Raw genomic sequence first — 25,947 nt, forward strand, 5'->3', positions numbered from 1 at the left:
TCATAAAAGGAAAAATATTGATTTCCTTTCCGCAGAGACACTAAATTACTTTTTCCATTGCATGCGTGAACTAAGTGGAAATCGAATATTTCCTAATAAGGCACTTACACGTAAATTAATTCATAAAACGAAAAAGTACTTTTCACGTCTGTCGGGGAGAGACAAAGTTAAGTAGCTTTAGTAATAAATCGCTGTATTTGACTTTGAGTGGGAGACAGATTTACCGGTTGAAAGAAATGTCTGAAATGTTTTTTTTTTTTTAGTTTTTTTTCTATCTAATCAAACGCTGATAGCAACTTCAAATGAGCGAAAGGCTGTGAGGTGCCGATTTCAATCTCTTACCCTATGATTTCAACCGCAATAATATCGACAATTATATAGACATAACCTTTAAGTAAAATTCCACTCAAATAGTTTTAAAGCTTTGTCGCTGGTTACTTGCTCGTATATTAAGAGTAAGTTAAAAATTTTTGTCAAACGAGTGCAAGCGATGCTTGTTTCCTGAGTTCAATATAAGATATTTAAACGGTCGTTCGGGAAAACAATTGATTAAGATGATTAACGTTCAACCAAACAAGCACAGCTTCGCGATCGTAAAGCGAACATCGATTGATCAAATCCATGGCCCAATTTTTTACGCCACTATTCTGTCGATTTGAGTGTGTGCGCTATCGTTAAAATTCGTTTATATCCTAATTCTGAAAATAACAGCCGAATTTTTCTCAACCCCAATTAAGCACCACTGTTGATGAGAGTTCGTTTCTCCGACCGAGCGGATAGACCACAACCGAGTTCCGTTTTAGTGTATTGATAGAGCGAAGGTCACTTTAGTCTTATTACGCAAGAAGCCCCATACTAGACGCCCACTTATTTTGCATTTGATTTTCGTCTTCGATTATATTATATTGTATTTTTGTAATGTTTTGATCTCTCCTATTAGAAATACCATGCAATATCAACCCTCCATGTCATCAGATTCAATTAAAACCATTCGGTAATAAAAGTAAATCTCTCTACCTTAGTTACCCCTTCCTATTCAAAAGAAATGTGAGTGAAAAATTTAGGAATTTGCAATTCTACGAATTTAATAAAATTATTTCGAATGCTATTTTCATCTGTGCCCGTCGACCAAGTGAGTAGAGTTCCTATGGAAAAGAAAATTGACTTATTTAGCTATTGTTATTTTATTTTGGTGAAACGTTTCGTAGATACGAACTCTCCGTTTTAGCAATGTTTTTCTCTGTCTACATTTTGAAAGGAGCAATTGTTAAATGATTGAATATTTGCAAAGTCGACCGACCAATCCTGAGCGTCTTCGCCTACTGTCATTTTACGGACATACCAGCAAGTTCAAGAAATCACCTGTGCGACGGAAATTATGTTGGTATAATTATGATAATATATTTTTATCTTTCCAAATTTGGGTTATAATATGTGAGTTTACAGCCTCCAATTGGTCAATGATGATAATTATTTCACAATAAACGGTGCTCTCTTTCGTGTGCGAACAATAGACCGGTCACATAAAATTCAATGACTGCTGTGGGACGGTAGTTCGTTGGTTTCCGTGCATTCCTCTCACAGTATTTTCTCGTCATGGAGCATTCCTCTTTAGATTTAAGTATAGTAAAGAAGGAGCCGGGATTTGACGAGCCTTTTTCGTCCGAACACGGGATATTCGACAACATGATGTCAGATGATTTTCACGACACAAGCTTCCATTCAGTGGTGAGTGCAGATTCCATTCATACGCCTTGTAGTAAAACCACTCAAATTACTGTCTTTATAGAAATTTCATTTGTCTGCTTTTACTGATATTTCCTGCTTTCTCTGTGCAGCACCACCTCTCTGAAGAAGTTCCCGTGGACTGGCTATCAGGATTTTTTGACGAGGTTTCTTCCTGTAGCGACTCGACTTTGAACTACAACAACACTCTACCAGAGTACACATCAAGTAGTTTATCATACAACTCGCTTGGGAAATCACATTATCTAAGTTTGAATGGCCTAAGTATGGATACAATGCCTAGCCTGCCAGAGGAATGCTCCAATGAGTCGCTGTATTGCTCAACGCCTTCAGCTCCGCACACACCAGACTACAAGCCTCTTTCACCCGCCTCGATAGATTCTTCACCGCTGGAAACCGATGTTAAACCACATCTGTTTGGCAGAGACGCTTTTTTCGAACCCCAAGAAAATTTTGCACCACAGATAAACAGTCGATTAGAACCGGCAGAGCTTAAAATGTTCGAGGCGAATGACGGACCAAAAAGTTTACCAGACTCGCCTAATTCTGAAAACGACTCCGAACGCATTGACAGTGAATCTGGTAAGTCACGAAACGGAACTTTCCGAGCCTTGAAGCACTTCCGTTCCTTCTGTCTTTCATTGTATGATTTTCTTTTCTAAGTGACTTATACTGGCGTTGTAAACAACAAATGGGTCTTAAACCATGAGGAAGACATTAAAATTTCATCTGGTGTTGGTAAATACGGACCCCTTTGTTTCTCACATGACTCAAGTTTGTGTGACTTCCCTTAGCAAGGGGCGAGGAAAGCGCCTCTCTTGTTTCCGGAAATTGGTGTAATGTCAAAAAAAAAGAACGGTTTAGTTTTTCCTACCCTCTCAAATATGACCATATAAACAAAACAGGGCTTGAATTTCTAAGACATGAGCGATTCAGCAGGTAAGCTTACAGCTTTATGTCTTGTCTGAAGAATGATCTTTGAACTACGAGATGCAGATAGATTGTATCAAGTTAAGCTTTCGTCAGAGATTCCACCAAACAAGGTTATTTTGTATTATCCAAATGAATCTTTCAAACTGTGTTTTCGTCAATCCCTGACCTATTTTTTTTTATTTCTCTTTGATATCACCATCACTGAGACTTTTTTCATGGGTGCTTCAAATTCCATGGGAACAGAAATGTCTCTCGTGAATTACGAAACCTTTTCCTAGTTACGTTCAATTTAATTGTAAAAATTCATAGGTAAGAGATCTGGTTTGTTTGGAAAACCGTGATTTTGATATTTATTTTTTATTTGGTTCTCTGACTCATATCATATATGATGTCTGTGATATAAGGTTCAGACCTCAAAAAAATTAATGCTTGGTCTAGACATTTGATCTAGGCGATTCTGTCGGTGTTCTACTTTTTGTCCGAAGGTTCTCTCCTTTTCTTTGTTCACTCTGGTGTGAGATTTATGCAGTTCTTACTCATTTACTACCTCGTGCCATCTTTACTTAGAACTAAAGCTTAATTTAGTACCAGCTGTGTAAATTTAAGCTGTGTCCTACATCTATTAACATTATGCTGGACTCTAATAGTTGTTAAAAGCATTTTGCAACTAAGTGATTTCGGTCACCGTAAATTTTCTCTTTGACTTTCACAGTGAGAAAAAATGGAAAAGAAATAATTTTTTTTCAAAATGAATATTTTGGTTTGATAAAGGGTAAACATTTTTTTGATAAAGCTTAAAACTCGTCCCTTAAAACATTTTACATTATTTGAGGGTAGCCTTTTTATGGGAAGCAAGGAGGAGCAAAATCCAAGATTGCTTTGACTGGGACCAAAATTGTTTTGAAAGTAGCTGTTAAGAAATAGAAGGTTTTACTTTTGGACAAAATAATTTGCTTATTTGCTCATTGCTTAAGCAGTTTAGAACAAATACAGAAACAGTGTCAGTCCCTCAGAAGCATGCCAATCACTTTCAAATTAAGAAGTTGGTGTCCCTCCCACTTCTCAAAACTGAATTAAATGATTTAAAAACCTTTTAAGATGACTAAAAAAGTGGCATCCATCTGACAAACTTTGCTACTGTAGATGTGTATGTGTACTTTTAATTTACCTGTTGTGTTGTAGTATAGTGCTGTTGATTTGAACACTCCCTAGTGACTTCTAGCTCTGCTTTCCTTTTTTGTGACAATAATTGTTCTTTTACCTCTCTAAACTTGTCCTTACCTTATTCATAAGAGTTGAGAAACAAGTCAATGAAGTGTTCATGGATTTCTACATTTTACCCCCCAAAATTAAAGTAACAATGTCCCTTGTTAACAGTAGTCTTTGACTTTTGTGGTCTTGCCACGGTAATTAAAATTGGTGGGCAGAGGACAACAATCTTTTCCGGCAAGCTTCTTAAGGCTTTTCTAGAATGAACAGTAGTTATGGCAACAAAATCATCACTGTATATTGGGAATCAGCCCAAATTATGTCCTTTTTAAATTTTTTCTTACAGCTGTAATGATGTGACAGTACACATTTCTTACCATGAAAACATAAATGTACCTTACAACTGTAAATGTTTTGACACTCAGCAAACCATCTCTTACATGTACTTTCTTTATTCAGCTTCTGGTGATGGTTATTTTAACCCTACGCTGCCTGTCCAATCAGAATTTGCGACTCTCAGAGCATGTAGACCTTACAGTAAGCATTCATTAAGCTGACATTAAACTAAAGTGGGAAGAATTTCTTATCAGACTGTAAAAACCAAGCAGAGGACTGTTTTTCTAGGTGTTCTCTTTGTTCTAGAAAGTCATGCTTTTTTTGTCCTTTGAATTTACATTTAGGCACATATTGATAAAGGAAAATGTCTTTTAAGTTACAGCTGAATGTTGTATCAGTCTGTTTTTTATGGTTAGGTACAAAAAAGAACAAGGAACATTTTTTTAACATTGAAAAAGTAGCTTCAATAACTGAGTAGATGAAATCATTCTTTAAGAAAAAAATCATTTTCTGCTTGGCTCTAGTTTGATTAAAATTCAGTCTACTTTTAATTAATAAAACAGAAGCTGAGTAATCAAAGATGATGTATTTAACTTTTAAGCTTGTTTCATTCTTGTTAACAATTTTCCTACAATTCTTCTGGTTATATCAATAAATGTAAGCATGTTGACACAAGTAAAATTTATTAAACTTTGTGAGACACTAAAAGAAAGAAGTTGTCTACTGAACAGATCATTCTGCCTAGAGTTAACTATGATCACATCATATAACCTATTCATTTTTGACTGTTAAACATTTATGTGATTAAACAAAACAGATTTGAAAAAAAGATTTTTAAAGAATGTTGTCAAAATAGTTTTTGCATAAAGGATAGACACATCTAGTACCATAGTAATTTTGTTAAACGTTGAACTGTGTGTGATTCTGCCATCTTTTTTTTCTTTTCTTTTAACTGTCATTTGTACCTTAAAATACCAAGCACTTTTCACTGTATGAATAGTTATTTATATTTAGATTTCTTCCCTTTCTTAACCCTTAAACCCCTGAGAGTGACTAGCATCTAATTTCTCCTTAAAATATCCCCCCTGAATCATTCATCAAGGCCAGGAGAATAAAGGAAATGATCAACTAAAGGAGCTCTTGATTGTTAAACAAATTCTCCTTGTCAATACCATAGGAAATGTCTAGAAAACAGTATGGAGAATATGCCTACTGATGTTAGGGTGTAAAGGGTTAACCTAAACATTACTTGTGTCTGGTTGATGTCATCTCATTTATTTCTGTAGAACAGTAATGAAGTTTTGAACCCTGGAATATGGAAAAAAATAAAAGTTTTTTTTCTTCTCTCCCTTTTTTTTTGTTCTTGTGGAAGCTGGGAAGAAGACTGTCTCACATTCATCACTAAAAAAAAATGGTTGTCAGAATGAGAACATGTTGCCTTAGGAACCATATCTTTCCATTTTTCTTGTCTTCTTTTTTGTCATTTAAAATGTATATACATTATATATGACTACCAATTTCTTCTCTGCAACATGTTTTTGTTTTCTACAGTAATTTTAATTTACATCTGTATAACAGGAAGCTTTTCTCTTGAACTGTGCTGTTTTTAGCTTAGAACTAAGGTTCTGTTAGTAATAAATTTCTGGTTATATAGTTTGTTAAGGTTTTGATAATTCTCCTTACAGGTTATGACTCTGGTTCTCGCTCCCCTCAATCCACAGCAAACACACCACCTCATATCATAGATGACTGTGATATGTCAAGATCCAGCACAGGAGAAACAACATCACCTATTATTCAGGTACACCTTCGAACTCATTTTTCACATAAAAAAGTAAAACTTCACATGTACATGTAAGAGCATAATCATTATTACTAAAACCACTTTAACCCTTTACCTCCCAGAAGTGATTAACATGTAACTTCTCCCTGTGATATTCATACATTATCAAACAAACAGATAACAAGAACACTCAAACTTATCAGGTAGATATTGTTATCTTAATCTAACACCAAATTCTCAGAACTGATTAACAAAGAAAATAATGTGTTAGCAGCAAAAGGAGAAAATTAACAATCAGATCTTAGGATTTAACCCTTTGAGCCCAACAAGTGACCAGCATTTAATTTCTTACATTGAGGTTACGAGAATAAAGGAAAGGGTTAATAAATTCATTTTCATAATTACTCAATTTAGTCTTTATCTGGTGAATTATTTTAAAATTTTGAAGCCAAATGGGGCAATGCATTATTCATGTAATAAAAATCATTTTTATCCTGTATTTGTTATTTGGAGGTCATGGTGCAATGTATATCTACAAAATGTTGATTGAAAGACCAATTTTCCATGCTTCATTTTTACATGCACATGCATGTACATTGTTCTTTTAGATCTTATTCAGTACATTAATTTCCAAGTATTATTATAATTATTTTCATTATTATTGTTATTAATATTGTTAGTGAAGTCCATCAGCTTTTCCAAACCTGTCACTTCAACACTTTTTTTTTGTCTTTGGTTCATCTATCTACATAGAAATGTATTGTTGAGATTTTTTTAATCAAACAGCAAAGGGAATGGAGCTGGCTTTACAGTAGTAAAAGTCACTGTGTTTTTGAATGCCTGTTTCTGTTCATTTTGTAGCATTCCCAAGAAAAACAACCTTTTTATTTAACAGATGAAGAGAGAAGGACCCTTATAGCAGAGGGTTTACCAGTACCAACTGGTCTTCCCCTCACAAAGGTACCAACTATGAACTACATTTACTTGTAAGAAGCCCCCCCCCCCCCTCCTCTACAAAGCCATTTGAGTTTTAGGTTTAGAGAAAGTCTTCCTGTAATCTGCCCTTAAATAAAAACTTAAATTGCTATTTACATGCATCAAGGTTCAGCATAAATTATACTTACTTTGTAGAGGTTACTTTAGTACTTGCTTTAAGTATTTTAAGTTTTACAGTTGAAGAATATAATACTACTTATAATGCTAAACAGTTTTTGTGAAAGCTTAGCAACAGCCACAAGAAAAATAATTACTGGCTTTTTATTTCTCATTGACTGGTTGTAAATAAGCCCCTCACTGCTTTCATATCATTTTGTCAATTTTTACTTCCTGTAATACCTTTCAATACTCGGTTTTCTATTCTACTGAATTGGAAAGTGCAAGAAGAAACTACATGCACGTATAGGTTTTTTTTTTATTATTATCACTTTTAAAAGATGCACATTGCCTAAGCAATATCATGTTGATCATTTTTATTATTATCATTTTGGTCATCACTCTCTTTCCAGCAACAAAACTGAGCTTTATTCTTACATTTCTAACAGTAAATTTCTTGTTTTAAATTGGGGTAGGTTGAAGAAAGAGCCTTGAAAAAAGTTCGACGTAAAATCAAAAATAAGGTATGTTCATTTTTATCCAAGTGTTTGTAAGTTTTTCTTTCTTTCCAAATGTGATGTTTTCTTGTTAGCATCCATGAGTCAAATATGATTTTTTAGTTATTTTATTTGTATTACTGGTAGTTTTTTTAACCTTTTTGAAAGACCTGCAATTATCATCCTCTTTGTGATCCAAGTATCAGTTATACACAACATGTCCTTGTTGTTTAATATGGTGTGTTTTTTGTCCAACAAATTAGTTTTTTATATTCTTCTGTTTAAACTCATTAAACTACTTTTATTGTCATTTGATATTTAGATTTCTGCACAAGAGAGTAGACGTAAAAAGAAGGAGTACATGGAAACACTTGAAAAGAGGTTTGTTTGGGAAAACCATTTTCCTCAGTTTCTTAGTTTCTTTGAATCAGGAAATCATGCTGATTGGGCTTATTTCTGTGACAAACAACTTTATTCTCTTGTATATGTATATGTAGCCAGAACAATCTTTATTCCTCGGCAAATAGGAGTAAAAGGCAGACAAAATTCAGGAGGTCATCATTTTGTACTAGTTGATGCAGAATTTACCTCTGTAATGCCTATCCCTTTTCAGTCATTGTAGTATTAACTAGTTTACTTACTTACCCTTTAACTCCCAAGATCTGATTGTTAATTCTCCCCTCTGATTGGCACACTATTCCTTTTAAATAAGTTATGAGAATTTGGTGTTAGATCAAGATACAATTTCTTCCCGAGAAGTTTGAGTATTCTCATTACCTGGTGACTGGATAATGTATGGATGTTATAGGGAGGAGTTACCAGTTAATAACTTCTGGTAATTAAAGGGTTAACAATATCAACAACAAACCAAAGTTTCTTCTTTCCTTTTTGTCTCTACAGAGTAGAAAACTGTGCAAGTGAAAACTTAGAACTTCGCAAAAAAGTTGATACGTTAGAGACTACAAACAGGTAAGTTGGCAGAAAAGCCTGCAGGTAATGTGACATCTGTTTACTTATACTGTGTGCTATGATGCCACTATCTTAATGTTGGTGTTACGATATCTATGTTTATCATTTGTTTGCCTTTTCTTTCTAATAGATCACTTATTAGTCAACTTCAAAAACTTCAGTCATTAATAGCAGCTAAAGTTCCTCGTGCCGTCACGGCTAGATCTACTCAAACTAGTACATGTTTAATGGTAAGATTTTATTGTACTTGTGTGATGCCATTTAATGCATTTTTTCCTGAAACAACACTTGTTTGTTTCCTTTAAATATTTAGTATTATGTAATCGTAGTACCAAAGAAATACAATTCTTAAAATCTAAATAGCTAATGATTAGCCCTGTTTTCTCTAGAGACTAGTTAAGATAAATGTTCTTCGGAGCAAGAGACTTGCTTCTTTGTCAAGAAGAGATACCTGTAATTATGGGGGAAAATAGAATATCCCGAAATGCTCGTGAGATGCCCGTCTGAGATTCTTTCCCCCCCCCCCCCCCCAATTACGCCCAACCCCATAGGCTGCCTGTCCCCCTCTGTTTAGAAAATCCTTTTCATACCTCTTCTGGAAGTATGAAAATAACCAAAGAATATTGTTACTCGCTTCACTTAGAGGGGTGGTAGTGCGTCGCAGGGAACCCTTATTGTTTGTCAGGTTTTTCTGGATAATTATGATTACTCTTCTCCTGGATGGAAACAATTGACCGTGTCTTCTGTAATCCCTGTTACTTAAATCACTCGCAATTTAATCTGCATGGTTCTTTTTAACCAACCTGAAGGATTATATTGACTCTAGAAAACGCCCTCATGCACTACCTTGACAGCGATCAAACCTAGACAAAAGCTTCCGCGTCGAGCTTGAATTCGCGCACACATGTACGTGTATTTTAGCTCATTTAGCGTGGCCGGAGAGAACTACAGTATGATTTTAAGAGACTTCTCTGACACAGTTCATATTTTGGTGTATACTATAGGTTGTGGTGCTTTGCTTTGCCGTATTTCTCGGTAACTGGAGCCCCCTTTCGACCACTGGCTTGAGTCTGCCGTCATTAACTAGTCCGGTTAGTAAGGGAGGTGTCGATTACAGCACGCCTTCAGGTGAGCAACGGTGAAGTTAACATAACAGTATCGTGAGCATATGAGTCTTTTGAAAATTTAAGCATGATTTCCTTGAAAAAAAAAACAGCATTTGGAAGACCGGGTGATTTCGCGATCAAAACTTTGTTCAGAGTACGATGATAAGAAGGTATTTAGGCTAATCATTATGGAAAGATCTTCCTATCAATGCTATTTCTATACACTTTTAGTACGCTCCCGCGTGTTGCTGTCAGTTGTCGATGATCTGGATTCAGAGGAGTTCATGGAATATGGTCCCACAAACAGTCTGTTTGATCCAGTGGACCAATTGCTACCCTCTGTTCCAGCGACGAAGCATTTCACACCAGCAAATGAAACGAATCAATTCGTTTCCATGGAAGCAGTTGCTAGGGAAACAAGGAAAAATGAAAGTCAATTAGTTGCATCCGCAGCTTAAAAATGTTTCGCACCTAAATTAATATTACAGATATTAACAATCACTTATGACAGAGGGTATTTTAGTAGGGAGAAAATTTGTAGAAAAAAAACTATATATTTTGTATTTTAAAACAGTTTGTAAAGCTAAGAGAGGGTGGCACACAGTTACATTAATTTCAACTAAATGTACAAATATTTCAATCGCTGATCACGTTCACTGTCGCTCTTGTTCTATTTTCTCTTAACTTAAACAAATTTAAATCAGACCCAAAAACCCAGTCATACATATTCACCCAGTATTTAACTAACTGTTCGTAAAGTTTTGAGAAATATTTGTATCGGTTAACGCATGATAGTTTTATGAAGTTGAAGTTTAGAGAACAGATGGGAACTTAAATTAAGTATAGGATTTTTAACATTAATTTAATAACCAAAATGTCGTAATTGAAGAGACCAATAACCTTTTTGTAAATAAATTGTACAAATAGGCCAAGAACATACTAACAGTGCAGAGCATCCCTGTTAGTTTAGCGAAAAGTGGTGTAATGGTGCAGTGGTATTACTTTAAGAAGTTACTTTGTCATCTGTCTTTCCAATCGATTGGGGTTACCCACCTTGATGGATTTTTGTTGTTTGGTTTGTCCCTTTGTTGTGGTAGTTGTAATTTTTTAACTCTATGGAATATTTTTTCCAGAAAGGTAACCTAATGAGTGGCTTTCCATTTTTCTGCTGTTCTGATCTTACCTACTTGGTGACCGTGTGTGGTTGAAATGCTCATCAACCACTTTCACTTACACCGTACCAGTAGAATTATTGTGTTACTTAACATCTGTAACTTTATATAGCCTTTCAAGGTTGACTGTATTGCACTGCTTAGTTGAAAGGAACTGCACTGACGTAACCATCTTTACCTGGGTACTAGTACTCAATGACATCAATAGTTTTAACGGGTTTTGTATTTCGTATCGCTAGAATACTGTATAAGATTACTAAATACTACCTTCCAATAGTGGTTTTTATTTGAAGTACCCTTTGAATGGGATTGCCGCGGTAAAGATAATACTAATTTCATATTTTACGCGAAAGTTTGCGCCAATTTCTAGGGGCAATTGTAAAATTGTTCCTGGATAAAATCGAATTGTCCTCCTGAATCATTTACAGAGACGTAGAGGGAGAGAAGTATCATGAATAAAAATAATATATTTAGAAAAATAACTTGTACAATATTTTATGATGCGAATTGTGATGAATCACAATGTTGTCGTTTTTTAAATCTTTTTAGGCTACGGAGAGCAAGGATGAACAAGTCTGTTTACATAAGTACTTAAAGTTTTTCGGAATTTGCAGTTCTCATCTTTGATCTTTCGAATTCTTCGGACTCCATTGTCTGGAGTACGAAGAAAATCGAAAGCTTGATAATTTCTTTAACATCAGCACCCTTAAACTAACATTTTAAATATCTGTGCGCATGAGAAACTCCTTTGTCACTCCATGATGAAAAGATTCAACTTCGAATGTTGCTGAGAGGGCAGATTTAAATTAGATGTGCTAAAACTGTTAAATATTTGACGATCTTTCCTAATGAAACGGTACCAAAGTAACGGTTGTTTATTTTTCTCTTTGTTCATCGGAAGCCGAAGTGAAACCTACCGCGATGTGAAGAGGGTCAACAGTGCAATAACCGAAAAAATAGCCCCTAATTGGAGAACGGTTTGGCGAAATTTGACCACCCGCCAGATATTGATTAAACCGAGACATTTTCTGATCACATGCTGTGATCGTTTCTCTGACCACTACCAGCTGACAGGATGTTATTTGGGCATTGAATCATAACTTGGGAAAATGTTTCACCAAGTTACAGCAGGGAGGCGTTTTCTGATCACATACTGTGATCTTTTTTCTCACTAATACCAGCTGACAGGATGTTATTTGGGCATAAAATCATAACTTGGGAAAACGTCTCACCAAGTTACAGCTTCCAATTATAATTGTTTCAATAATTGTTTGCATCCATATTATCCTCGAGAGGAAAATAGCATCAGGGAGTGGTCAATTAAAAAATACTAAAGCAGATTTTGTTTATTTATTTGGCTGTTTGTTTTTTCCCAACTGAGGGAAACTAGTGTAATATTTAAGAAAAAGGTGCAAACGCTTTGTCTTTAATATCAAACAAATGTTAATTATTTTCACAACTCCTTGACTTGGTAGTGTTGTGGTAAATGGGGTTATCGTCACAGAGGTTAAATAATTCATAGGATACTTTGATGAGACACACGACTTCGTCCACCAGGCAGAGACAATTTTTATATTGCCTCAAAACACTGAAAGATGCTCTCTACGTTGTAAAAAGATCTACAAATCATATCTTAATGCAGATTGCAAACAAGTCAACGATAAAAATCATTTATTGTATACAAAAGATACATATATTTGAATTTCATTAGAATTTTACAGTGTTAAAACCGAGCCGAAGACTGGCTTTAATTCCCACTGTTCTTGGCAACTAAACATTTGATGCACAAGAGGAGAAAACCAAATTTGGTTCCTAATTGTCTTGACCACAATGTATCTGTCGAGACGTTTCTTAAAAATGAAAACTGACTCGCATAAAAAAGACACAATTCATCAATTCCTAGAATGTGAAATCGAATTGATTAACAGGGGGTAAAACTTTTAAAACGAATTGTTTTGGGGTGTTGGTGTGATTTACATTTAGACATGACCTGGAAACGAACAATGACTAAACCTCAACGGATCCCGTTAACAGCTTTGATATGTTATCGATGGACCGAGTTGAATGTGTAGGAAAAAATATTAACTCCAAGGTGAGACTAGCCATATTGCAAATGAATGGAATAATTTGGACGGAAACACCCGCAGATAACCAAGGCGAAGTTCAAGGGTGATTGATGTTAGTCGTCAGAATGTCAGAGCCTTCGAGATTCGAACCAATTCGAGTCGAGTACATTTGGCTTGTTGATACTTGGTTGAAGAGCTTGGCTGAATTGATATGATCGATGGTAGGTCCTCAGTTTACTGAAAGATGTACCACGACCAGCCTGATAAAACTGATAAAAAATATTCGTTTTACATCTGAACAATCGATCACTCCTCGGCAACTTCTGTGCCAACAATCGTTTTGAATTTCTTCAAGAGTATCAAAGGTAGGCCGTAAAAGAGACAACTTCACTTCGAAATTTTCTACCATCACTTTGTTGTGGTTTGCCTGTCTTTTGTTTTCCATCTGTGATTTAAAATTCCCCTTAGTTCACTTTTTCACTTATTTCTTTCCATTCTTCCATCCTTTCATTCTTCTATCCTTCCATCTTTCCATCTTTCTATCTTTCCATCCTTCCATCCTTCCATCCCTCTATCCTTCTATCCTTCCATCCTTTCTTTACATCTATTATCCATCCATTCCTCCATTGATCGGTCAAATTTCCTTTAGTCCATCATTAGTGACTTGCCTAAACAAACAACATACAACGGACAGGCGAACTCTTTCCATCCATCCAATCATTCATGTTTTCCCCTTCTGCAACAAAACAATCCAAGGACAGTAGTCGATTTTCTCTGCTAATAAGTGTCCTTTTAGGTCCTTTTACACTTAAAGAAACGGTTGTTCCCTAAAGGACTCCCGCTAAGAAGAGACATGGTATCAAGAAGTCAATTATTTATTTGTCAAGTCTTGTTTAGACTGGTCATGAAGATGAAGTAATTCTAAGGCTCTCCTGATAGTGTCAGTTTTCAGAGTTGTCGAAGTTGTTTAGATAGCACGGAACCATTCACAGTACTTGTGCAATTGAAGGATGACTTTTACCTTATGTTGTCTACTGATAAAAAGCACAATATATCGAACATACCCAAAACTGCGCATTATATCACTTCTCATTTCGTGGCTTAATATATTGTTCAGAAATGGCATTTGACTGCTTCATTTAGGTGCTCGTAACCCAAAGAGGTATCGAATTATAATCTTATGATGATCGAATTGGCAAGATACAACTTTGGAGTAACTTCTACTGGGAGAGTTCACAATTACATTCAACGTGAGAGAAATGTCATGAATTTTCTTCAACCTAACTTAAGGCAGCATTGAGAAAGGTGGAATAAACAATCGTGCCATGAATCGCCAAACGCAACACAACCATAGCCTAATCATGCCCTGAAGTTTCCATCTGCATCACAGATTAGTGCCGTGAAAAATCGTGTCGGTGCTTTTGATTAAATGTGAACGAAATTGGCTTGAGACAGATCACTTTCGATTATTTTACATTTTCACACGAAGCAACCAGATTTGGCGGGCGATAACGATCCAGATAACAGGTTAGATAAAAATTCAATTAAAGAGCTTTATATATTATCAAATCACTCCCACCGCAGGTCAAACTTTCGTAAATCTATTTTGGTTTGTTTTGTTTTCCCGTTCATTCTTCAGACAACACTTAAAAACTGCTATAAATGCGCAAGTCCCTTAGAATTGGCTTAAACCACCGACCTTAAATCCAGGCTGCCTGTCTCTCTTTTTCAGCGCTAAAATTTATAGTTCGTGCATTGGTTGAATGGTAAAGATAATTTTTCACCATTAATATTTCATTTTGTAAGGCCACAACGGTGTTCTTTTCATCTTCACAGCGACTGATATTAAAATCAACCGACGCTTCCAAACTGGGACACACTACCTTAAAGGTTTTGTTGTTGGAGACCAAAAACAACATGGTACCCACAATCTTCGTGATTTTTGCTGTGCTAGCTGCTGTTATCTGTGTGATAGGCGCTTCTTTAAATAGTCTCGTTTGCTTGGTGTTTTACAAAACCAAAAAACTTCTTAATGCCCCGAATATTTTTATTGCAAGTGTAGCTCTGGGTGATTTGTTATACTGTGTTACTTCTCTGCCGCTTTTAGTTGTCACAAACTTTCATGGCAGATGGATCTATGGAGACTATGGATGTAAAGCGACAGCTTTTGTTGCCACGTGGAGTGGTCTCACTTCAATTATGAACCTGTCCCTTGCAGGATACGAGAGATACATTGCATTGGTGTTCCTTTATAAAAGTCAGCAAACTTTTACACGTAGGAGAGCAATTCGTGCTACGGTAGCTATGTGGCTGTACGCTCTGTTCTGGGCCACGATGCCCTTGTGTGGATGGTCGGGTTTTGAACCAGAAGGAGTAGGCACAAGTTGTTCATTAAGATGGAAATCTCGAGACAACTTGGACTTGTCGTACAACATATGTTTGATATTTGCTTGTTATGTGTTACCAGTGAGTATCATGATCGCTTCTTATTACAAATCATGCCGAGAAATAAACAAAGGGGCAAAACGAGCAAAAAAGACGTGGGGAAAAAAATCGCCCTTCACAAAGAAAGCCCTTGAAATGGAACGAAAGATGGTAATACTCTTTGGGGTAATGACCGTAGCATATCTTGTGGCCTGGACGCCGTATGCAGTTGTGTCTCTCGTAGCAATGATCGCTGGTCCTGACGTCATTGGCGAAGTTACAGCATCTATCCCGGCATACATTGCAAAGTCATCAGTCTGTTATAACCCTATTGTTTATGTTTTTCTGTACAAGAGGTTACGTCGGCGCATGATTGCTATTGTGCGGAGGCCCAAAGATTCATTTACTAGTAGTTCTCGGAACGAAACGCGCTCGGGTGACACCCTCAACCTTAAAAAGTTGTCCTATAAAAGAACAGACGGAGATAAAATTGAAAATACGAATAACAATCCCAGTTAATTGAAACTTGTAAGTAGAGAACAATACGATTGGAATTGCCTTTAGCTATTGGCTTATTGCGTGGAGATTATTCGAAAGCAAAGATCAAGCAACAACAAGATATTCTGAGTAGAAAAATCGCGCACAAGATCTGGTCTTTGAGTGTCTCACCCTGGGACAACATTTTAAATTAGAGATTTCTAAATGATTGTTCAGTTTTTGAAATAATGTTTATACAGACGAGCCATGTGAAGTTCGTCCTCTACGTAGGTGTAAATTAATTCAGTTCTTGTCTTCAGCCAGACTAGATCAGACTATACAATCAAACATGATAATTAAGTAATATAGAGAGAGTTGATAACGTAAATTGGCCACCGTAAAGAATTTAAAAGCTGACGTTTCAAGCGTTAGTCCTTCATCAAAGCGATTGACGCAGTACCACAGTTTCTTTAGAAACTTAACCCCTTTATACAATAAAAAACTGACCTTAATGAAAATTGTTTCCTGTCGTCAAGGGACCTTAAAGGGTAAATGGACGGCAAAATCGCAAAAAAAATATAAATTAAAAAAATAATAAAATAAATTTATCTTCGGGAGCTTTAAATCCTGCTCCGAATGTAAACGATGATGATTTCGAAATATTCCGAGGGAGACTCCCTTTTATGGACGACGTTTTCTTTACTTGGCACAAGTTCCAAAGCTGGAAAGATTAAGCATTTTCCTAATTTCCCTAGTTTTCCTTACCTAGCTGCTCTACGTGATTGGTTAAAGTGAGTACTCAAACTACCCTGGCTTGGAAATGTACTATATCAAACAGGGTATTAAGCTGATCAAAGTAAATTTACAACAATATACTTGTACGAACGTGCGTACTGTCTTGTTGAACGGCAACAACACTTGAGGAGGGGACCACTGGAAAGTATTTAGGTTATGTAAGAGTAATTTCCTTCTTCTCTGCTCTGTTTTTAAATACAGTTTAATGATTCATTCAAAAATCCCCCGTATCAAGGGGAAAAGAACACAATTTTTCAGAGAGCGTAAAGTCCATATAAGATTAGGATGACAATCAGTGCAAACAACGAGGTTAAGCAGGGTTATCGGTGAAATATCTACCTGTCAAGACCTTTGTACAATAATCTCTGCGTGATGTCGAGAGAGGGCACTGCAATTGACTTGTCTCCGGGGTGTAAAAAAAACAGAAACAAACTAGCCTTTGTTTCTCAGATTTAATGAATCTTGTTGTCCTAGGAGAGCATTTTTTATGATTTGAGACATGCATGCCGTTTTATTTCAGGGCGTTCATCGGCCATGTTTTGCGAGTATGAAATAGCTGTGGTTTGATTTCGTTGATTTATTCTTTCATCGAATGCGTAACAAATTTGCCTTACCTCATAGAGACTGCTTTTATCTCACAGCGCGAAGCAAAATCGACTACTGCTTCACAGTAAGCTTTTGGATGTCCAGTAAGCTCTGAAACTATGAATAGGCGATCATATAGCTTTGCCTGGGCAGTCCAAAGGTAGTTCAGTCCAAAACGGAAGCAGCTCTTTTCATCAATTACCGCCTTTTTGAATATCATATGTCATTTCAACAGACTTGTGCAGTCATTTAAATAAATCTGCACATGCTTAATATAAACAGACGTCAAGTTTACTGTTGCAAACAAAAGATAGGACCAACAGTAATTACACGAGAAGCTTTCGGAAGCTGTTGCGAGTTTTAAGGAATACTTCTAGAATTTCTTCTATCTGTTTAACGTCTAAAGCATCGTAGGCTGGCTTCATCCTACAAATAAAATCACGTTCACGTGTGAGGACAAAAAAAAAAAAAAAAAAAAAAAAGGAAAAAAAAAAAAACAAAATGAGCCGACATTGGTCTTGGAACTTGTAAAGTCCTCAGATAATCGGAAAACGTTTCCTAAAATCATTTGTTCCAGAAATTTGAGATCTAGGTACGAATGCTTGATGGTCATTTCATAATTTGTTTTGGATACAAGGGTATTCAAGAGGTCAAGTCGTATAAAGGATACTCATGACGCAAGTAAGGAAGGAGTCTGGAATCGATGGAGACTGGGTTGTAAATTAGGTTCTTTTATTGCGTGTCTTTGAAGCCATCCATTTTCTCAGTTTTATTAGAGGTGGGTACTTCAGTCTTCGCATGTCTAACAACTACTTGCTAATCGTCCTCTTATCTCAGACGGAGACTTTTTAGAGACCTTCGTTAGTGAGACGAAATAAAAAGGGAAGAATTCGAATACGGTGTTCCTCAGTCCCAAAGATAGTTTCTGAAGTTATCGGAAAATTGCACAGCTAAGATTTCAAGGTGAGAGGGAAATTTTTCATGATCCATGTTCTAATTATTGAACATACAATAGCCATGTGTGTTGACGAGTTCTCGGTAGCTTAGCCTATAGAGAATCGTATATCGAAATCAAAACAAGCTGGGGTTCGAATCACCAACAGCCGACTTTCTTCGTCCCATGCATGTGAAAAATAATCATCTGTCTTTCTTCGACGCAAGAATTCAAATGCTGCCATCTTTCCCACTCTCTCTCTTAACATTAGTGATCCTTATAACATGCTAGACGCTTGTCATATGAAAACCTTAAAAAAGAACGGTTAAGTTCCTCAACTCTTAACTCAGTTGGCAGGGCATCCAACAGTGTAATCGGAACTTGTTGAGGTTTGAACCCCTACAAGGGAGTATTTATTACCCCATGAAGGCTCGTGGAAATATTATAATCTTCCTTACGACACACTTGTGGAGTTTCTAAATGAGTTTCAGTGTCACAACCCTATACAAAGAACAATGTTGGCATTTTTACTATACTAGATGTTCTCTATGGCCAGTAGCTTGAGAAACTAAAACAGCACTCTTTCATGCAAGTTTGGGAAACTACAGTACTGAATGATTACAGCAGTGTTTAGGTGTAGTTGAGATCTGGGGCCTAGGTGAGAAAAGTAAGGTAGAGCTTAATTTTCCCTAAGGAATTTTTACGATTGTCCCATTAAAAAATGATTGCTTGTTCTTACAGCCGTGTATTGACGACTGGTTGTCATAATCTAATTATATACCGAGATTAATTTTGTGTTTTGTTTGAACAAGAACGTTTCACAAAACAAGAAAGAAAAAGTAAATGAGTCGTGTTTGGTACATGAATCTCTTGTAAGTAAGCAGCTTATCTTGATGAATTCTTTTACAGCTTACGAGAGATGGAAAACATCACTTCTTCTACCCCAACAGTACTAAAAGATTCGGAGAATTCGCATGTAGGACTTCAGATCGCGTTTAGCCTGATCGCAGCCACTTCGTTCACCTTCAATCTTTTGTTTTGTGTGATGCTTTTGAGAAACCCTGTCATGCTCAAGAAAGCTCATAACATCTTGTTGTTTAATTTGGCTGTCGTGGATATGTTGACAGGTCAGTACATAATCCGAAATGTATTTTTTCCTCTGGTATTTCTTAAAGGAGAAGGGGTTATACATCACTGAAATGTCGCATCGGAAGGCTCAATGAATAAATCACAAATCACTCCCTCGACAACTTCGATAGCTTATCATCGAGGCTCTTTCGGGGATTTTTTTTATGTAATGGATTGCTGCCAAAATAATTCTAAGGATAATGGATGAGCGAAATTGTTGCAGGGATAACAAAGATGGCAAGTTCATCTACAGATTAACTGTACTTGATTCTCAATTTTTCACTTTGATGATGTCTGCCACATTAATTGAGTATCAATTTTTGATCTTTGATCAAAGAGGGCATAACTTTCATTTCAGTTGTTTCCGTTAACGTTTTCATGAACATGTAGTTTGACATCGGAATTGTAGCATCTCAGGGGCGCGATCTTCGGGTAAGAAACTCGCGCTTAATACATGAGAGCCGCTAAGCATGTTTATGAATTAAGTTTACGTGGTAGAGACTACGTTATTCAAAAGCCTCCTTGTCTTTAGACACTCCCTACCCCTTGTCCGGGGTAACGACGGCTGTTGTCTTTCTTAACATGTAACTAACTCACTTGATACTTTTAGGGAGAATGAAGAACTGTGTCCCTATGGCCTCGTGTTTTCCAAATAGTTCTTGATATATCTCTGTTAAATAGTAGTAAACGTTAATGTGCTGGAAAAAAACAGATGAAACATATGTTGCATTTTCACACCTTTCACTGAATCCTGTCCAGAAGGGCTAAAAGATCTGTAGTGCAGAGTTTTTAATGACTTATTTTGCAGTTGTCAGCTATGCACCTTAGAGATTCTTTTTCACGGATCTCCGCCTAAAGCCATTTTGTCAATCACTTAACAGTTCGACCGATTAAAAATTTCACGGTACAGTCTTTTAGCATGCGGTACCTTTTCATGATTTCATTAGCCATCAGTTGTGGAATCGTGTTTATTAACATAGTAATCACAATGTAATGGCTCACAAATGATGTCTCCTCATTTATCTGGTAACTTTCAGGTGTCTCTATCGTCGCTACCCCTGGTTACGTCATCCTGAAGTCTTCTTACCCAGTCCCCCACGGAGCGGGAGGTGAAGTTTTCTGCCGACTTCTCAGCAACAGATATTTGTTGTTCGCCATGGGAAAGGTCTCCATCCTTCTCGTAGCCTGTTTGGCCATTGAACGATGGTTTTGCGTATTCAGACCAATGAAATATGAGACACACTTTAGCAGGAAACGTGTTTTAATATACGTAAGCGTTATGTTTATTGTAACCTGCATTCTCTCCATGAATAAGTTTTTCGAAATAAGCCTTTCTGGAGAGAAATGCGTCACGAAGAAAGCGCCGTATGGTAAGGAAGGAACGCGTGCTTTCATTGTCACGTACAGTGTAATTACTTTTTTTATTCCGTGTCTCTTGACATGGTTTACATTTGCTGATATAGCAGTCCATCTCCCATCCTCCCTAAGTCGAAGCGCCATTGTTGAGACCGAGCGCAAGGTACAAAAAGCTCTTCTGCGCATGTGCACTTTAGCAGCAGTCACTCTAACATTCTGCGGTTTGCCTGCTCAAACCATTTATGCCCTGAGTCCTTTTGGGATCACAAAGATTGGTAGCGCGTTACACAAAGCTTTCAATGTCCTTGTGCTTTTCAATTCTTGCATGAATCCCTTCATTTATTATTTCACTAACAAGGAATATAGAAAGGCGTTTAAAGATCTTCTCGGATGCAAAGGAAAGCAGAGTGGAAGAGACTTGGGAGTTAGAGACTCAAGTCACTGGATAAGTAAATTTATTTAGGGATGTGTACATAATGATCTTTTTTTGGCTTTGTAAAGGCAAAAAATCAACATACGAGGGCGAAGTTAGAGAGAGGGGGGGCTTTAGTCGCACGAGAGCCGATACCTCGTTTTGACAATAATTGAAATGTCAATAACAAGCTAGTGAAAGCTTACCTCTTTATTTTTCTGGAAAATGCTGCTTCCCCCCTGATGGGAGGTACTTCATAAGAGGGGTGTTTTTTCCAAGAACACACAGGGGTGGCGGGGGGCTTGTGGTGTCTTAGACGGCTCCATTTTTCAAGAAAAAAAAGTGTAATTTATGATGATACAACATCCTAGCACCATATTCTCAAACGTCAGTAAGGGGAAAGTGTAAGACTCTTAAGTAAATCCTAAGGCGCCAGAGTCCTCTGTCGTCTTAGCATTGGTTAAAGCCCCGAGGAGAGGAGGCCTCACTCTTTAAGAGAAATGATTCGTTTTCAGGGACAAGAATACTACAGCATTTGAAGAACGCAATAATAGTTCCGAGCCCTTAAACTGTGTCTTCGCTCTCTAAGTGCTTTCCCGATTTTTTTATAGTTTCCAACGACTCGTCAATTATGTATTTGAAATAGCAAAGCTAAGTTTACTATAAATCTGTACTTTTCTTCACTTACATTTTATGATCATAATGCTATATGAACCTCCATGCTTATTATATTCTATTATCTTTCTTACATATTATCGTATAAACTGTACATATATTGTAGTCGTGGTCGTGATTAGTCGTATTTTCATGAGAGTTTAACAAACAATATGAGCCACTTTAGCCTGCGTAAAGTTTTTATTATCTTTACAGATTTCATTACTGAGTTCCAATGTGACATCATATAGGCGCGTTTCAGATCAAAAATGAAAATGCATAGACGAACCGCAAAAACAGTTGACTAGGCTACGGGACGCCCGTAATTTTTTTCGCATGATGCTTCAAGATTAAGTCTACGTGCGCCTACCGTGAGACAATGATAACGATAACCTTCGATAAAATAAATCTTTGTCTTACTAGAAAGTTTCGCTGGTGATATCTGACTCAAGGCAAGCGTAAACAGCACTGACCTCCATATCTTCAAACATGACCATTAAACATAGAAGGAGCTACGCAAATTTTCTCTTGTGGGTGGGCACAAGATCAGATTTAATCAGTGAAGAAGTATGCTTTCGGAATGAAATGAACCTTGTTCAGGAATGCTTGTATCTTATCTTCCTCTGCTTTAGTCTCTAATAGAGACAGATAATTTTCATTAAAAGTTGTAAACTTATCTTTATCTTATTCTGCATTTCAGAGAGATATCTTAAATATTTCTCACGAGTTAGATTTCAATATGACTCTTCATTACCGTTAGTACATCTATTATAGGGGGGAAAAGGTGACCTAGAATCAGTCCAAATGGTGGATTACTATGGAGTCTTGTGCGCGACTTCGCGCTGAAAAGACGGTTGACGATGACAACGAGAAATTAACATGCAAGCTCTATTGTTTATTGTAACTTGACCGCCGGATCATCTCACCATAAATTATTGTCGGAGTTAAAAGGTTATGACCTCATACACTGTTCGTTGACTGTTTGCCTTATTGTTTTGTCTAAAAGCGTCATTAATCCAACATTGTTTATTGATCTTACGACATAAACAGCCGCAGATAACGCGCGTTTCATTTTCTGATGAAAGTCTGTCAGCATTATACTATTGCTTATTGATCGCTACTTTCATGTAATACAGTTGTTTTTCATATTACTTCCTGTTTATGTGGAAAATATCCATATAGGACTGAAATTGAGTGAAACAAGTTGGCCTTCATTAAATGGAGACGTCAAAAAGCATGCATATCACCATTCAAAGTCGTGCTTGTAGCCGAGCTCACTAATTCAGTGTTTTGAGATACTTCCCTAGATTTCAAACACTTGCAGTACAAGCAAAGTAGGTTAACCTTACCTGAAACTAATAATCTCTTTTTTTCCAGTCTAAAAATGATCGAAACGCTAAAAAAATAAAGCTATGCCCGTGTGCAAATAAGGTGACAAGGCCTGTTGTATTTTAACTTTAAAGTTCCCGTCCGGTTTAGCTGCCAGTCTACTTGCCGACAGTCCGTACAACAACACGTCAAACTGATGGAAGAAACTAAGCATATTTGTCCTTTTAGACTCTAACATACAGGAGTAAGAGTAAGAGAGACGAAAAACAGACATGTTTTCAGTTTTGTCCCAACGTTAAAGTTTGTAAATTTGTCCGAGCTGTTGTCACCATACTGTAACAGTGCGTGGCACATTTTGCTTTGATGATTCAATCGAAATGTTGATCTGTATTGGCGCATTGGAAAGTGTTGAAGCCAGATAAAGACCCAGTCATCGCAGCTTTACACGGGACACATATGTAAAGGCCTAGACTTTGATGACTATTTTGAGTTTTGTAGAGGTAAAAAAACTAGAGCCAACCATCCATACAAAATACAAACTAAATTAGCTAAAGTTAACTCCCTTGAGTACTCCTTCTTCGTGAGAATCGTCAAAGACTGGAACAGTTTGTCAAAACATCTCTTCACTGACGAAATTAGCGCAAACAAACTTAAAAAAGGCTTAAAAAGATGGATGAAGATTTATTGACACAGAAGCTCATATTTTAATTGTATATATTTTCATTTTAAATATCATTCTTACTGTACCATTTTGTACCTGCACTAATGATTTTTAAGCGTGTTTTTTATATTTTTTAATATTTTTAAAGTTCAGTTAGGGGACCTTTTATAGGGATAACCTCGCGGTCCACCTTTTCAAATATGTGTCGTGTATTCATCGTGTATCGTGTATACATATATGTATTAGAATAAAGTATTATTATTATTATATCTGTACTTGTCCTTAATCTCAAAAGAATTTCCTCTAGCTCAGAATGGAACATGCGGACGTTAATTCCAGTAAGGCTGTGGTTATTCTAGTGCTTATATGCGGGACCAATCAAACCAGCATGATCCTTCTTCATTGCCGAACATAGGGGGAGGATGTGGAGGGCGACCATGGGGCAGCGGCTCCTATTTGTCGGGATTGTTCTAAAATTTTCTTTCGAGTGGTATTTTGGTATCGCCCTAGGGCTGTTGTACCTGTGCCAAAGACTTTCCAGCCTTACCAATAAATGCGAACCAATGATTAATTGTCACTACACTACCTCGCACTCCGTATAATGCATTTGATCTGCCGCCTCAATCTCTTGTTCCGAAAAACGTAAATTATCGGGTTGATACAATATGATGATTTAGCAAGATATGCTGGGATAGATGCTGTCACGTCACTGATGACGTAGGGTCCACCAATCATCGATATAAGCGAAACTGTTGCATATGGAGTCCAGGCCATGATGAATGCCACGGTCATTATTCCAAAAAGGATGAGCATCTTGTGTTTTACTTCAGTAGCTTTTCTTGTGAAGTTCGACGACTTTCCCCAAATGATTTTTGCCCTTCTTGTTCCCGCAACAATTTCTTTGCAGCATTTAAAATATGAAAAGCCCATTACGCACACAGGCAATAGATAGCTGGCGAATATTAGGCAAATATTGAAGGTCAAATCAATTTTTTGACTCGACCTCCACCTCAAGGCACAACTTGTGCCAACACCCTCCTGTGCATACCCTGACCATCCACACAGGGGCATAACACTCCAGAACAGGGAATACGACCATAGTGCAACTGAAATACGGACAGCTTTTTGAAAGGTGATAGTTGTGCGGCTTGTAAGAGGAAACGCTAAAACGGTGTATCGCTCGTATGAAGCAGCTGCCAAATGCATCATTGAGACCAGCCCTGAAAAAGCCGTAATAAATGCAGCTGCTTTGCAACCTTTTTCTCCATAAATCCATCTCCCATAGGCGTTTGTAACAATGAGAAGTGGTAATGTGGTCGCTGAATAAAGCAGATCACTTGCGGCGACACTTGCGATGAACACGTTCGGTGGAGTGCGAAATTGTTCGTTTTTGTAAAACACCAGGCAGATGAGGAAGTTTAAAACCACACCTGGAATAAAGATAACCGCAGACGCAACGGCAAAAGCGATGTAAATTGTGTCAACCATCTTTGCAGCGTAAATTGCAGTTGAAGGAGATGAAAGATAAATGGTTGTCACAATTGCTTCCGTAATGGCAGAACGTTCATGGGTCAGAGTTCGGATTTAATGACACTAAGAGCAGCTGCTATTTCTGTTGGGATGATCTGATTGGATGATGGAAGTCGAACTTAGATAACAGTGAGATCTGATGCTCTTATCCGAGAACGACTAAGTCATAATACTTTTAGCTTGACACTGAAGACGTTTCACCAAATATAGGCAACCTCGAAATCTTGAGACAAGGTTGCTGAGGATCTTTAATTTACTCCCTGACCGTCTTAATGCGATGTTTAAAATAACCGGACCAAACTGCATACATAATTGTCTCGTAGACCCCGCGTCTATTTTTCATCTGGCGAATTCTGAACTGATACAAATCATTCCAAATTTTTTACAAGAACTTCTAGTAATTGAAAACTCATTTATTTTTCTTCCTGTGGGTTTTACAAATGGATCAACAAGAACTACCTACTCCTTCATGGTTAAGGTATCGATATTATACGGTGAAAAGTTTCAACAAGATAATGATATCGGATGTTATTAATATGCCTTACCAATGATGTTCATCTCGTAGTCGAGGCTATCTTTCATGTAGCTTGAATAGCTTCTCGCCCTCGACTTCTTTCAAAATAATTGCCCTTAACTAAAACCAACGAAATAAATCTTAACCTTTCGGGACCGCAAGTCTTTTATACGTTTCTTGCTACCTTCTTTCACCTTATTCTCATCGCCTTCTCCCTTAAGGAGAGCACTCGATCGCAG

General features: G+C 37.0%; 4 protein-coding genes across 8 annotated transcripts; 3 read left to right on the top strand and 1 right to left on the bottom strand.

Annotated features, from left to right (window-relative positions):
* Nucleotides 1–1,188: 1,188 nt before the first annotated feature.
* Nucleotides 1,189–11,322, top strand: LOC113668759 (uncharacterized). 2 transcript variants are annotated; one of them, XM_027184710.2, is made up of 11 exons: nucleotides 1,189–1,728; nucleotides 1,839–2,328; nucleotides 4,348–4,425; nucleotides 5,910–6,025; nucleotides 6,869–6,967; nucleotides 7,576–7,623; nucleotides 7,919–7,977; nucleotides 8,497–8,565; nucleotides 8,696–8,795; nucleotides 9,570–9,693; nucleotides 9,903–11,322. In XM_027184710.2, exons 1-11 carry the CDS (start codon nucleotides 1,597–1,599, stop codon nucleotides 10,127–10,129), a joined length of 1,542 nt encoding a protein of 513 aa, XP_027040511.2. In that variant the 5' UTR covers nucleotides 1,189–1,596; the 3' UTR covers nucleotides 10,130–11,322. The 2 variants fall into 2 exon arrangements, with proteins under 2 accessions (XP_027040511.2, XP_089053389.1); XM_089197263.1 differs by lacking the exon at nucleotides 4,348–4,425.
* Nucleotides 11,323–13,137: 1,815 nt separating this feature from the next.
* Nucleotides 13,138–16,328, top strand: LOC113668894 (rhodopsin, G0-coupled). 2 transcript variants are annotated; one of them, XM_089197264.1, is made up of 2 exons: nucleotides 13,138–13,274; nucleotides 14,746–16,328. In XM_089197264.1, exon 2 carries the CDS (start codon nucleotides 14,827–14,829, stop codon nucleotides 15,850–15,852), a length of 1,026 nt encoding a protein of 341 aa, XP_089053390.1. In that variant the 5' UTR covers nucleotides 13,138–13,274; nucleotides 14,746–14,826; the 3' UTR covers nucleotides 15,853–16,328. The 2 variants fall into 2 exon arrangements, with proteins under 2 accessions (XP_089053390.1, XP_027040672.1); XM_027184871.2 differs by lacking the exon at nucleotides 13,138–13,274 and having other exon boundaries at nucleotides 14,689–16,328.
* Nucleotides 16,329–17,847: 1,519 nt separating this feature from the next.
* On the top strand, nucleotides 17,848–22,095 carry LOC113668878 (G protein-coupled receptor 83). 3 transcript variants are annotated; one of them, XM_089197266.1, is made up of 3 exons: nucleotides 17,848–17,968; nucleotides 19,034–19,251; nucleotides 20,290–22,095. In XM_089197266.1, the coding sequence occupies exons 2-3, from the start codon at nucleotides 19,044–19,046 to the stop codon at nucleotides 21,069–21,071; spliced, it is 990 nt and encodes a 329-aa protein (XP_089053392.1). In that variant the 5' UTR covers nucleotides 17,848–17,968; nucleotides 19,034–19,043; the 3' UTR covers nucleotides 21,072–22,095. The 3 variants fall into 3 exon arrangements, with proteins under 3 accessions (XP_089053392.1, XP_027040640.2, XP_089053393.1); XM_027184839.2 differs by having other exon boundaries at nucleotides 17,875–18,153; XM_089197267.1 differs by lacking the exon at nucleotides 17,848–17,968 and adding an exon at nucleotides 18,660–18,782.
* Nucleotides 22,096–23,701: 1,606 nt separating this feature from the next.
* LOC113668881 (melanopsin) lies at nucleotides 23,702–25,692 on the bottom strand. The gene has a single exon (XM_027184853.2). The coding sequence runs from the start codon at nucleotides 25,150–25,152 to the stop codon at nucleotides 24,247–24,249; it is 906 nt and encodes a 301-aa protein (XP_027040654.2). The 5' UTR covers nucleotides 25,153–25,692; the 3' UTR covers nucleotides 23,702–24,246.
* Nucleotides 25,693–25,947: the final 255 nt, after the last annotated feature.

Source organism: Pocillopora damicornis, chromosome 2, assembly GCF_964200805.1.
Source record: "Pocillopora damicornis chromosome 2, jaPocDami1.2, whole genome shotgun sequence".
Taxonomy (NCBI): Eukaryota; Metazoa; Cnidaria; class Anthozoa; order Scleractinia; family Pocilloporidae; genus Pocillopora; species Pocillopora damicornis.